The sequence below is a fragment of the Lacerta agilis genome, chromosome 13, assembly GCF_009819535.1.
Source record: "Lacerta agilis isolate rLacAgi1 chromosome 13, rLacAgi1.pri, whole genome shotgun sequence".
NCBI lineage: Eukaryota > Metazoa > Chordata > Lepidosauria > Squamata > Lacertidae > Lacerta > Lacerta agilis.
This window is the reverse complement of record NC_046324.1, coordinates 12,327,330-12,340,687: the sequence shown is the minus strand read 5'-3', so window position 1 is coordinate 12,340,687 and position 13,358 is coordinate 12,327,330. Positions and strand designations below refer to the sequence as shown.

The 13,358-nt window shown below is 45.7% G+C and overlaps 1 protein-coding gene across 3 annotated transcripts; it reads right to left on the bottom strand.

Annotated features, from left to right (window-relative positions):
* Positions 1-3,170: 3,170 nt before the first annotated feature.
* On the bottom strand, positions 3,171-9,696 carry CTXN2 (cortexin 2). 3 transcript variants are annotated; one of them, XM_033167916.1, is made up of 3 exons: positions 9,517-9,696; positions 5,411-5,461; positions 3,171-3,644 (listed from the first exon to the last, which is right to left on the bottom strand). In XM_033167916.1, exon 3 carries the CDS (start codon positions 3,594-3,596, stop codon positions 3,351-3,353), a length of 246 nt encoding a protein of 81 aa, XP_033023807.1. In that variant the 5' UTR covers positions 3,597-3,644; positions 5,411-5,461; positions 9,517-9,696; the 3' UTR covers positions 3,171-3,350. The 3 variants fall into 3 exon arrangements, with proteins under 3 accessions (XP_033023807.1, XP_033023806.1, XP_033023809.1); XM_033167915.1 differs by having other exon boundaries at positions 9,551-9,696; XM_033167918.1 differs by lacking the exon at positions 9,517-9,696 and adding an exon at positions 9,268-9,400.
* Between the last annotated feature and the right edge of the window lie 3,662 nt (positions 9,697-13,358).

Here is a 13,358-nt window from a genome sequence, read left to right as displayed (position 1 = left end):
GAAGAAGAGGAGGAGGAGGAGGAGTTTGGATTTGATATCCCGCTTTATCACTACCCGAAGGCGTCTCAAAGCGGCTAACATTCTCCTTTCCCTTCCTCCCCCACAACAAACACTCTGTGAGGTGAGCGGGGCTGAGAGACTTCAAAGAAGTGTGACTAGCCCAAGGTCACCCAGCAGCTGCATGTGGAGGAGCGGAGACACGAACCCGGTTCACCAGATTACGAGTCTACCGCTCTTAACCACTACACCACACTGGCTCTTAGTCGTGTTCATTAATTTCTATGGGTCTAATACTCCAAGTAAGACTTAACTGAATACCACCCATGGAATTTGGGAATGTGTGGAAGATAGCTATCCTGGGTTCTGATTAAAGTGGAATGAGAGGGGAAATAGGCAGAATGAAAGCATCCATGTAGAAGTACCTAACAAAGGATCAAATCACTGATGGGGAACCTGTGACCTTCCAGATTTTAATGGACTACAACTCCCATCATACTTCACTGAATTCCATTCAGTGCCTGCTGAAGACATTCTTATTTGGATAAGGCTACCCAGATCTTTATGAAGTTTGTAGGAGTTTTGATTTGTTTTATTCTATTTTATTGTGATAATTTCATTGTCTTATCGTTTTTTCGTAAACCACTTTGAGCTCCCAATCCCCTACAATCAAGTGATATATATATTTCATGAAATATAAACAAACAAATAAAATTCCTGACCATTGGTCATGCTTGATGGGACTGGTAGGAGTTGGGAGTCCATCAACTCCCGAAGAGCCACAGTTCCCCCCCCCATCTTTGAGTTAAATAATCCAACAAATGTTAGGTGGCCCTTTGGCCTGATACAACAAGATAGTTCTTGTGTGCTTGAACTGTTTGTTCTTTTAGTTTCTGCATTCGATAGCTCACCATAGGTTTACAAGCTTTAGCACAACGACAGTGGGACAAAAACAAACCAACTAGGAAAAAAATGTGGTATGAAGAGTTGTAGACTCAGGAAGTTATGGGGCATTCACTAATTGGAAACGAAGCAGTGTGTCCGTCCAAAAATGAAACCGGCAGAGCCCAGGGTGCTGGCTGCTTAAATGAGCAAGGGGCGGATCCAAGGGAAGCCCACCGCCGGCTTCATTGGCCACAGCCAGGACTGGCGCTAGGGCTTCTTGTGCCCTAGGCGAACCACCTTCTGGCACCCCCCTGCCCTGACGAAGCCTGCTTTAGCGGGAACTGGGGTGGTGGTGTAGGGGGCAAGCAGCACCTCTCTCCTACAGCGGAGAAGCTGCTGCTAGCCCCAGGGCCGTCTCAGGCACATCTGCCACCGTGGCACGGCGATCCTTCCGGTGCCCCCATGCGTCCGGGACGTCCGGGGAGAGCACGGGCGGCGCAAGCACCCAGCCGCCCGTGGGGGCAGGGGGTGGCCGCCGGCGGGGCTGCGCGGCTCCCCCCGCTCGCTGCGCTCAAAGACGGGGCTGGGCGACCAGCTCGCAGCCCGCCCAGGAGCAGCATGGGCGGCAGCAGCTGTGCCGACGGTGCATGAGTGCCCGCCTGCCCACCCGCCCATGGGGGCGGGTTGGGGAGGGGGCGCCTGGTATGCCGGCGGGCTTGCAGGGGCGCCCCTGGGGGGACCGGTGCCCTGGCGCGGCGCGCCACCAGCCCCAATGGACGAGACGGGGCTGGCTAGCCCGTCCTGCCCAAGCCTGGCCAGCGCCCCCTCCATTTTGGCGCCCTAGGCCAGTGTTTTTCAACCTTTTTTGGGCAAAGGCACACTTGTTTCATGAAAAAAATCACGAGGCACATCACCATTAGAAAATGTTAAAAAAATTAGCTCTGTGCCTATATTGACTATATATAAAGTAATTTTTCAATTTTTCCCACGGCACACCAGGCAACATCTCGCGGCACACTAGTGTGCCGCGGAACAGTGGTTGAAAAACACTGCCCTAGGCAATTGCCTAGTTCGCCTAAATGGACGCGCCGGCCCTGGCCACAGCCCAAGCTGTGTGCAGGCATAGGATCCGGTTCCTGATAGGAAGGGCCCAGCCAGGTTGAATTCCCCCATCGGGGCCCCAGTGAAGCCTCCTCTGTCCCTTAATGCCGCCACACATGAAAGGGTGAGCGGGCTTGCAGGCAAAAACTATTCAAAGTGGGATTCCGTATAACTGCCCTGATACCATTGTGAGAACAAATGATCCTGAATGTACAATAAAAAAGAGAGAGACCCTGAATTTCCTGTATTCACTGGAATACTTCCAAAAAATATTGTCATTCTGGAGGCAAACTGACTCTCTTAAATGTCACACTTTGCCTCGTGAAAGCCTCCGGAAGGAATGTTCCCTAGTCTTGCTAGATCATTCTCACATGCTGCACTGTTACCTCCCCGCAGCGTTCCATTGTATTCCTATTTCCTGCAGCATTTGAACCCGCTCCTCTCTTTGGACTCTGGCTTTCACATCCTCAGCTTTCCCTTTAAGATCCAGCGCAGTCTGAGTGGCATTTTCATTTAGCCGACAGACCCGCAATTCCCTTGGTTGTCATTTGTCTAGATTATAAGGCAAATGGCACAATATGAAATTATAGAGATGAATGAATGGTCTGTCTGTGCCGATTGGCTTTATCTCAGCAGGCTCTCAGAGCACCTCTTTAACAAGAGTGACAAGGCTGAGATGAAGTTTTGATTCCAGCATTTCTTAAAAATGGAATTGAACAGCTGTCAAATATTGTCACTCTCGTTCTCGCTGTATGAGCTAAGAGGTGACCTTGAGGCACAAGTTGTTACTGCCTCTTTGTGTCTTCTTAGAGCTTTTTCACGTAGTCTTCATTGTGTGAGACAGTAAGCAGAAGTAAGGACTGCTTCAAGCTAGCCCCTTCTAGGTGTTCCTGGGTCAGAAGCAGGGCTCCCAACCCTCCTGGGTACTCTGAAGGAGAGAGATAAAGGGGGGGGGTGATTCTCTTCTCTCCCCAGCCTCATAAAAACAAACTCTTGGTTAGCTGCATCTCTCTGCTTAGGGGTACTCTCATTTTCCTACTCATATTGAAATACTGTACTGCCCCTCAATGAGGCCAAACTTATGATTCACAAAATGTTTAGGGGTATGTGTACCCCTGCGTCCGTCCCCCCAAGAAAAAAGCACTGCCTGCACAGCAGCATGCCAAAGCAGAAACCATGTGAAAATTATTATGAATCTGCAACAAAGCCTTTATTTAACAAAACAAAGCAAAAATGCCACCCCCATGTCTTCAAAACATAGGTGTCTGTTACAAATGCGTCCTTACTAAGGAGTTCCAGGGCCCCTCCCCCCAATGAAAAAAAACACACATAAGAATTAAGGCAGGGTAATTTGTTTTTGGAGTATTTCATGCAAGCGCATATTCAAACGTCCCCTTATCAAGCCCTTCCACCTCATCCTCCCACGTGGAGGATGGCATACTGCTATAAGGGTCTAATAAGATTTTGAAGCATCTGATAATCAGAAGTCCCAAAAAGACACACAGGATCCCCACGAAGGCAAAGCCGGTTTTTTGTTCCAGAGTGAGGGGAAAGGTGGACACCTCATTGACACTCATGCTCAATGACGCGTTGTTGCAGTAGTTACTGCTCATCTCTGGGCTTCACATCCTGCTGGGCTTTCAAGATTTTTACTTCTTCGCCTGTGAACAAAAACAGGAGGCGTGTTTTGGTTGTAGAGATAGCATTAGGCTTCTGCATAAATCCAAGACTGTCCCTGCAAAATAGGGACATAGGAATTTATTCATATATATATTTTTCAAAATATAGACCGGCCCCCCACAAGGTCTGAGGGACAGTGAACCGGCCCCCTGCTGAAAAAGTTTGCTGACCCCTGGTTTAGTGGCTAAAAGTGTGATTTGGGAAGATCCTAGTTTAAGTAGGCCTATAACACCGGCCGTAAGCAAGCTGTAGGCCTAAGGGACACGGGTAGCACTGTGGTCTAAACCACTGAGCCTCTTGGGCTTGTCAATCAGAAGGTCGGTGGTTTGAATCCCCGCGACGGGGTGAGCTCCCGTTGCTCTATCCGGGCTGCATGACCCGGAAAGCTGTCTGTGGACAAACGCCGACTCCCTTGGCCTGAAAGCGAGATGAGCGCCACAACCCCATAGTCACCTTTGACTGGACTTAACCGTCCAAGGGTCTTTTACCTTTTTTAATTTTTACTATCCTAGTATCCCACTATCCTTATACAAGGTCAGACATTTTGTCCATCTAGCCCAATACTGTTTGCTCTGAATGGCAGCAGTTCTCCAGGGGCTCCAACAGGGTCTTAGTCATTTGCCATCTGATCCTTTTAACTGGAAGCGCAAAGGATTGCTGTGACAACCTTCTGCATGTACTGTGTCACTGGGCTAGTCCCTGCCTCTTATCCTTAGCCTACTTACAGTCCCAAATATTCGCAAAGCAAGAATGATGAAAATGGTCTGTCTTGCACGGATGTTGTCTCAACAACTTCTATTGGGCTATCGGGTTGTTGTTTTCATTTTAATTATGCATTTTGGCTCTGGAGCCAACTGACGCTTCACAGGTAAGATTCACCTTCTGTTGTGTGGGCAGGGCGGTCCCTCCCCCTACCTGGCCGATCCCCTGGCAACGCCTCCCCAGGCGGGATTGGGCAATTGGCTGAGGTAGGCGGAGACCTCCAGGTATCCAGCCTAGGGAGGGCGAAGCCAGCCCGTACTACTGGGAGCTGCACTGGGATCCGAGGGTGGGGGGGGGCTGTGCGTAACCACGCAAAAGGTGCCCCCCATTTGATGTGGGGAGCGGTAATTATGCATTTTGTGGTTTTATATCTGGATTTAATTCTGTGAACCAGCCTGAGACCCCCGGGTATACGGTAAAGGTAAAGGGACCCCTGACCATTAGGTCCAGTCGTGTCCGACTCTGGGGTTGCGGCGCTCATCTCGCGTTACTGGCCGAGGGAGCCAGCGTACAGCTTCCGGGTCATGTGGCCAGCATGACAAAGCCACTTCTGGCGAACCAGAGCAGCGCACGGAAACGCCGTTTACCTTCCCGCCAGAGTGGTACCTATTTATCTACTTGCACTTTGATGTGCTTTCGAACTGCTAGGTGGGCAGGAGCTGGGATCGAGCAACGGGAACTCACCCCGTCGTGGGGATTCGAACCGCCGACATGCGTGCCGGGTATAGGGCGGTATATAAATTCAATCAATCAATCAATCAATTAATCAATAAAGCAACAACAACAACGTATGCATTGTACTTTGAACACTCAAAAATGCTGTATAGAAGTTAAAATGCTATTATGATTACCACGTTTGCCAGTGTGCAGGTCATAAAACAATTTTTTTCATTTAGATTTTTTTTTAAGTTAAAGAACTAGTTACATAGTGAAATTACCAAAGGAGCAAGTTAAAAGTTTATGTATTCTTACTGATAAATGGTACCTGATGCATTCATATAAGGCACACTTCCAGGCTTTCCTGAAGTTTGAACAGCTGTAGAGACATTAAAAAAAGGTTAATTCATTGAGCTGTTTTAGTTGTGGTACAAACAGGCAAGTGCTGAATTGAATTCAGGTCTCTTTCAGAAGGAATGAGGTACCGTACCTACTAGTTGGCATGTTTTCTATATCAGAGCAAGAACACACAATAATACTGTAGCAAACGGAAGACAAAAAGAGAGAGGCATACACGAGACAAAACTGCATTTGAAAAGGCAGTTTTATGTCTGAATGTTTTATTCGACTTTTATGGACCCACCTAAAGTACGTGTGTGTGTGTGTGTGTGTGTTGTGGATTGTATCCAGTGTCACTTAGTGTTATACCTGTTCTGCTGGCAAAATGTTTGGACCAGCAGAATGCTGCTGCCCAAGAAATTGCACAAGAACTTCATTTGCAATATAGACTGTAGAATCTGCTGTGAAATGAGTTTCTGCTAGTGCAACTCTTTTGTTGGGATTCCTCTGTTGTGCAAATTTAAAACTCACCTGTCTGCTAGCGCAAGACAGATTTACATGCAAAGTGGATGCTCTGTCACTGAACCACCTTGGCTGTCTCTTAGTGCAGACCCAGGTCATCGACTTTGAGCTTTTATAGTTGCCCGCCACCACAAACCACCATTGTCAGGGTTGGCAGCAACACCAGCAGCAATGGTAATATTTTATTCTCCTGCTAATTATTCTACTTCAAATGTGTATTTTGTATTTCATTTCCTTTGGTAATGTTTTGTTTTGAAATCTTCAAGATAGTATTTTAGTATTTTAGTTTCCTGTTAATTATGTTGCTTTGAATGTATACTTGACTTTCTTCAGCAATGTTTTATTCTGGATTGTTTTATTTGATGCTTTAATGTAGGTTGTAAAGTGCTTTGAGATATTTTCAACTATATATAAAGCGGTATAGAAATGAAATTTACAAAAACGGCGCTTCCAACTTAACTTGGGGCTTAGCTACATTACTAAAAAAAAGTGTTTTGAATGCATCATAAACAAACAACACCAGATGGCGCTGTAGAGCAGAAAACTTTTCTATGCGATTTTACATAGTGTTTTTTTCCCTTTTCTTTTGTTATAACGATTTTATTTCTGACTTATATATAGTGTTCCCCACCCACCCCCGGTGTGTAGATCTAGCCTTGGGTAGTCATTGATGTCCAACAAAGCTGAATGTTGGGAGATTCAGGACAGGCAAAATAACGGACTTCTTTGTGCAGTACATAGCTAAACTATGGAACTCCCTTCCGTGGGAGGCACTGATCGCCACCAATTTGGATGGCTTTAAAAGAGGATTAGGCAAATTCCAGGGGGAGAAGGCTATCAATGGCTGCTAACCCTGATTACCGTATTCTTGTTAATATATTGCTTGTTAATATATTGCTGTACACATAAAGCAAGCAGGTTAACACAGCAAAAAATAAGGTTTTAAAAGCAACAGCCGAAGAAACCAATCCTTGAAGGACTTACCCAGATTTTTTTTTTTTTTAGAAAGGAGATGAAAAAGCAATGGAAATATTTCATCGGAGCTATAATCATATTTCATCATCTACTTTAGTTTCAAAGACTGGATTGGAAATGAGAATTCGTGACTGTGAAGGTCAAAAGCAGCCGCTGTACTCCTTGTTCCAGTTCATTGCTATCTGATAGCCTGATTTATTTTTATTTTTATTTAAAGGATTGCTTTATGGACCTTTCCGGGGAATAAAAATGCAAAGGCAGCCCTCCCTCCTTGGCTGGGCAAGTGTAATGGTAAACGACATGAACTGAGAAATCCCTAGCTGGAAATCGCAGGCTGAAATCCTAACCCCACTTAACCTGGAAGTAAGTCCAACTGTATTCAGTGGGACTTCTGAGTAGGCATGGTTATGATGACCGAATAGGCAAACAATAGGCAAACAACTATTTCTCACCCCCAGAAGCAGCACACTGCTCTACAATCTGTAAATATAGGCCTGCTTTGCAGGGGTGCCATAAGGATTTCTATGGTACAAAGTGCTTTAAATTAAACACTTACAGGAAAATGCCGTACGGATCATTATCATTGTTATAAATAGCAATGCCCCCATCCCAGCATCAATAGTGCTACAGCCTTTTCTCACATAACCTACCGGGGTAAGGTTGCCCTGTCTCAATGTGGTGTGTTCCGGTGCTGAAGCCAAGGAGTACACAACTTCACACAAGTCTGCAATCTTATGCATCCTTTCCTGGGAGTAAACCCTATTGAACACAGTGAGGCATACTTCTGAGTAAAGATGCACAGCAGTGCACTGCAAAGTTGTTATGGCATGGCCACACCTAATGACACTCACACAGCTTTGTTTGCTTCTTATTATGCCAATCATCAATTGAAGACAATACCCTCACTGGAAAGGAAAGTGTGTTTTCCCATTGACTGTCAGTTGTGCCTTGAGCAGTATTGAGGTAATGGAATACCTTTGCAACCCAAATACTACTTGAAGGAAAGATGCCTAGATCTCCAGCCACAAATATGTGACAAATGTGCATTTATTGCATTTGCACATATATTGGAACGGCTCTAAGATGACACATCTCATCTATGTAGAATAGTTAAGATCCAACATCAATAGGGTGCTAGAATGTGGGTGTTGCCACTGCCCTGTTTGGGGTGTGGACTGGGGATGGGGGGAAAATCTGTCAATTCTGGTTCTGCCAGTTTCTAATTTTTCCATTCATAAATTCATTTCTCCAGATTTCTGCAGCAATTTGTGATTTTTTTTAAAAAAATCCTCAAAAAAAATTATCAGCATTTTGGTGCAAATTTTTCCGAATATGCACATTTCTGTATACAGTTTTGACTAACACACACATTTCCCCTCATAGAATGCATTTTTGTATGTCATTTTTGCCAATATATTATTTCTTATGCACATTTCCCCTAAAATATGCAATTTTTAAATAATGAAAAACCTGTTTGGTTGGAGAACCGCACTGGAAAATTTGGATATGTGAGAACTTCAAAAGATGGTGTTGTTTCAGTTCTCATATTGTTTCAGGAAGTGGAAATTTGATAGATTTCCTTTTAAATGTGAGCAGAATCAAATTTCTCCCTCATCCCTTGTGTGGACAGCCATCTTGCAGATTTGGCCTTTATGGTACTCCTGTAAGGTATTGCCTGGCTTTGCATTTTATTTCTTTGCCACTTAGAAGCAACAGCAGGTTGCCCCTGAGCCAACAAACACGAACAAGCGAAATCTTACCTTGCAGAGAAGGCAACACTTTCCTTTTGGAAGGCATAATACATAACACTAATGAACTGTATTTCATTGATGATAAATCTCGTCTAGTACGTTTATCAACCGCTATGCCCTAATAATACTTGCCTTTTGTGGGCAACGGAAGGAGGAGATTATGTGTCGCTGGGGAACCTGCTAGCGTCAGTGTGGCTAGACTGGCTTGTTAACATGCTAGTACTGTATACATATATATATACTACTGAACAGGTTAATGGAGCAGCATGTACATTTTAAAAAAAAACAAGCCAGTCGTCGATTCCCCGCTTGCATCTGAAGCCTCGTGGGGTATGACTCCCTCTCTCTCCGGTTGCAATCCTCACGACACCTACTTGAAAGGAAACCCCACTGCAACCAGCAGCAGGACTTGTTGTCAAGTAAATATGGTTAGGGACCTGGTTTGCTCAACATCCACGAAAATCCTTCAGCATCCAGCGGGTTCTCCCACCCCCCCTTCCAAATAGCATCCCTGATTTAGGTGCTCTATGCACAAAAGCAAAATGAGATCTGCCTGCCTTCGACAATCACCCTCCCACCTTCGGCTGCTAGACATTACCTGGTCATAACGAGAGAGAGGTAGCAAGCAGCAACCGAGTCTTGGCCATCGTTGCCAGGGAGGAAATCTACACTGCCCAGCTAACCAAGGTCAGTGCATCCTGTTGCATTAAGTCCAGCGGGGAGAGCCATGGCAGATGGATGCCTCACCCACCCTCGTCTCCTCGCCCGAGCTAGATGTCAAAGCAACACACAGCCTCCCCCCCCTCCGCCGCCACGCCACCCACCCCGCACAAAACAGCCCACTCACCCCCGTCCGAGTCAGACATCCTGAGAGTACAAACCCTTTTCCTCCTTATCCTGTGTCCCCATGCTAACGACCTGCCGAAGTTTCAAGGTCTCAGAAAGAGGATCAGGTCCCAAACTGTCAGGGAGCCCTGCGAGGAATCCTGTGGCTTCTGCCCAAACGTGAGCATCGCCAGGGCTCAGGCTACATCTAAGCACGTTAGCATCTGAGAATCTGGACTCGGCTATGGGCGTTCCTTCAGCCGGGTTAGATGCCTCTGGGTGGGGTAGGGTCCTTTCCCGAGCACATACACACACGCACGCACCGCTGGCAAGTACCTGGGGGTGCTCAAGAGGTTTTAATTTGATGGTGAGGGGGGGTGGGGTGGGGTGGAGTGGAAATGTGAGGGGAGGTGGTGGGCTGCGGGCAATATGAAAGCTGGATTATCATGCAGCCAAGGCTCCCCCTCTCTTCCCCACGATCCAGATTGATCTGAGGTTCCTGCAAAACACTACGTGCGAGGCATTAGCAAATCTGCTATGCTCTCCCAGCTGCTGCAGCGGCAGACTGGGTCCTATTTGCTTGCAATCCTCCTCGCAAAGCTTGTTGTTCGGAAATGTGCATCTCTGGGGAAGCGGTTTCTCGGCAGGCTCTAGGCACCTGGGGAGAAAACCAGGCGGCGACGGGGGGTTGTTATTTATGGGGCAGGGAGAGAAAGCCGTCCATTGGGGGGGGGAGGGAGGTGCGTGGGAGTTCCCCACGTTCCATGCTGGCTGCCAAGTCAACAATTATTAGGGGGAGAGGGTTTGACAAGGCGCAAAGTTGGAGGATGCCGATCTCTCTCTCGCTCCCCTCCCAAAGATGTGGGTTTTTTTTCTCCCCCTCGGCCCCCCCCCCAAGTAATCAAGTGCAAATTATTTAACTTTTTGTTTTATTTAAAGCAAGCTGCAGTAGCGTCCCGTGGGTCAATTGGAGAGTGTGCTGGGCAAGAACCGACTTGAGTGCACAGCTTTAAAAAAAAAAAAAGGCAAGCAAGCAATGATCCGCCGATCTACTGTGGTGGGATGGGTAGGTGGGATTGATTTTTTGTTATTGTTATTGTTTTTTACTTCGCATTTCGCCTGGATTGCTCCTTTGTAAGGAACAGCCATGTTGTACGGAATCCGGCGTGTGCCAAAATGTTGCCCGTTGTAGGAAAGCGGTGATGGATTGGCGTGTGAAGTCCCTCCCTCTTCCCCGGTGATTTCGAATCTATTGTAAATACAACCTACAGAAGTCAGATAAGAGGCTGTTTTCCCCATTAACTTCAGTGGGAAGCGGATTGTACCTTCTGGCGCCTCCCCTGCCGAATCCTTCCAGGAATTTATGAGAACAGGAGGTTGTTTCCAGATTTTGTCCTGAAACTTACATGCAGCTGGCAACAAAATGAGAGAATCATTCACTTGCATAGTTAAAAACAACACCAGCACCCAAACCCCCTTCTTTGATTTGATTTTACCTTATGGGGCACATCGTTATTTGCAACTAAGCAAGGAGCAAGGGAAACACTCCATAAAGTTGATTTATATATTAACACGAATAAACCACCAGGCACAATTTTAAATGATAATTTAATCTCCACAGTATCCTCGTAGCTCAACCACCCATTGGGGAACCATTTGCTGGAATTGTGTGGCATTGCTAATGTGCCGGATGAAATTACAGACCCATCCGTCATATTTATCTGCTATTAATTCTGCATCAAGTCCTTTGCTATGGCTGCTGAGAATTGGTTGAGAAAACACAGACCTCCAGTTCTTGTGGGAATTCCAGATAACAGCTTATACCAATCTTATATCCATGCTTATGAGAACCAAGAAGAGTATCAGAATAAGAATTTGATTTTAACACAAAGTTTTGTTTGTGTGTGTATAGTAAGAAAAAAACTGATGACTTTATGTTTTGCTAAATTTTAGGTTAACTTGTTTTGTTTTTGGGATTTTCAGTGAATATTTTATATTGTTTTATGGAAACCACATGGAGCTTTTTGATGAATAAACGTATATAAATCTTGTTAATAAATGAAAGAATGAATGAGGAGGAAGAGGTTCCAATGAGTTTGTTTCACTCAAAAAGGATCACCAACCATTTTGAACTAGTGGACACGTTTCAGAAGTTGAGAGTGTGTTGGGTGTGCCAACCACAAAATGGCATAGCTTAACACAAAATGGCTGTGACAGGGAGTGTAGTATAACACAAAATTGTGCCTTCAGGGGTAGTCAAACCACTGGAGAGTTACGTCACCTGCGGTACCTATTTATCTACTTGCACTGGTGTGCTTTCGAACTGCTAGGTTGGCAGGAGCTGGGACGGAGCAACGGAAGTTCACCCTGTTGTGCGGGTTCAAACTGCTGACCTTCCAATCTGCAAGCCCAAGAGGCTCAGTGGTTTAGACCACAGCACCACCAATGGAGCCACAGGGGTGGGGGGTGGGCAGGATATGGATAGAGATTGGCTTGATTCCTAATTACTTCATAGAATTTATTTATTGCCATATTTTTCACCTTGTCTTGTCCTTTTCACCTTGTCTTGAGAGCCAGTGTGGTGTAGCGTTCAAGAGCAGTAGACTCGTAATCTGGTGAACCGGGTTCGCATCTCCGCTCCTCCACATGCAGCTGCTGGGTGACCTTGGGCTAGTCACACTTCTTTGAAGTCTCTCATCCCCACTCACCTCAGAGTGTTTGTTGTGGGGGAGGAAGGGAAAGGAGAATGTTAGCCGCTTTGAGACTCCTTTGGGTAGTGATAAAGCGGGATATCAAATCCAAACTCTTCTTCTTCTTCTTCTTCTTCTCCTCCCCCTCCTCCTAGCAGCTTACAGAATAAAAACATACAATGTGCAAAATGTAAACCACAAATGATACGCCAGAGATTAAAACATCAGAACAGCATTTGTGGTACTTTAAATGTCTTTGCGATGGAACCCTGTAACTAATCAGATTTCACTACATGACACCATCACAGAAACAGAATGTGATCAAGAGTCTTTACCTTCACTCTGTACAGGTGAACATTTTGCTCCTGGAGTCCTAGTTTGTGCTTGCACACACACAAAAATGAAAGGAACGTTTTCCCCATCTTGCAAAACCTTTTGCAAATAGTGTTCCCATTTCATTTGCATTCATCCTACAACCAACATTTTCTGTGTTGGTATAAGCACCACTTTATTGTTTGTGAGCAGCAAAGAACTCTGCTTGGCAAATATTCACCAAGATTCAGCAAAATGCTATGCAGTGGGAGCAGCATTGAGTGAGTAGTGTGACGTCCTAGTGTGCTTCAGCATGCCACCCCAATCTTGGAGCAGTCCAGGGGTTCCAGGCACTCACCCAGGGTTTGTGTTTCCTTTGGAATGTGGCACAGCAGACACTGTGGTATCTTATGATATATGGTTTATTTACACATATATAACCTGAGCCTACTATGGAGGGATTCACAGCATTAACATCCCAAAAGGGTCTTGTTTCATAGCCGCAGCCTTGGATCCAAACAGAAAACAAAACATGTCCCTCCCTCTGCCTTTCCAGCCTGCAGTGGCACCTACATTTCTGATATTTTGGCACCCTCTTAAAATCATAACTCAGCGACAGAGCAGCTGCTTTGCGTGTAGGTCCCTGGTTCAGTCCTTGGCATCAACAAATAGAGCTTGGAGATACTACTGCCTGAAACATCCAAGTTATTGCCAGTTAGTGTAGACAGCATGGAGCTAGATGGACCAATGGTCTGGATCAGTATAAGGCAGTTTCCTATGATTCTATGAAAGTTTTGTTAAATTTTCATAGAGAATAAATTTAATTCAGTGTTGGTCACCTGTTCTATATTTTATGATGCCT

Coding starts and splice junctions, on each gene's coding strand:
- CTXN2 (XM_033167916.1), bottom strand. CDS start 3,596: ATGAGCAGTAACTACTGCAACAACGCGTCATTGAGCATGAGTGTCAAT.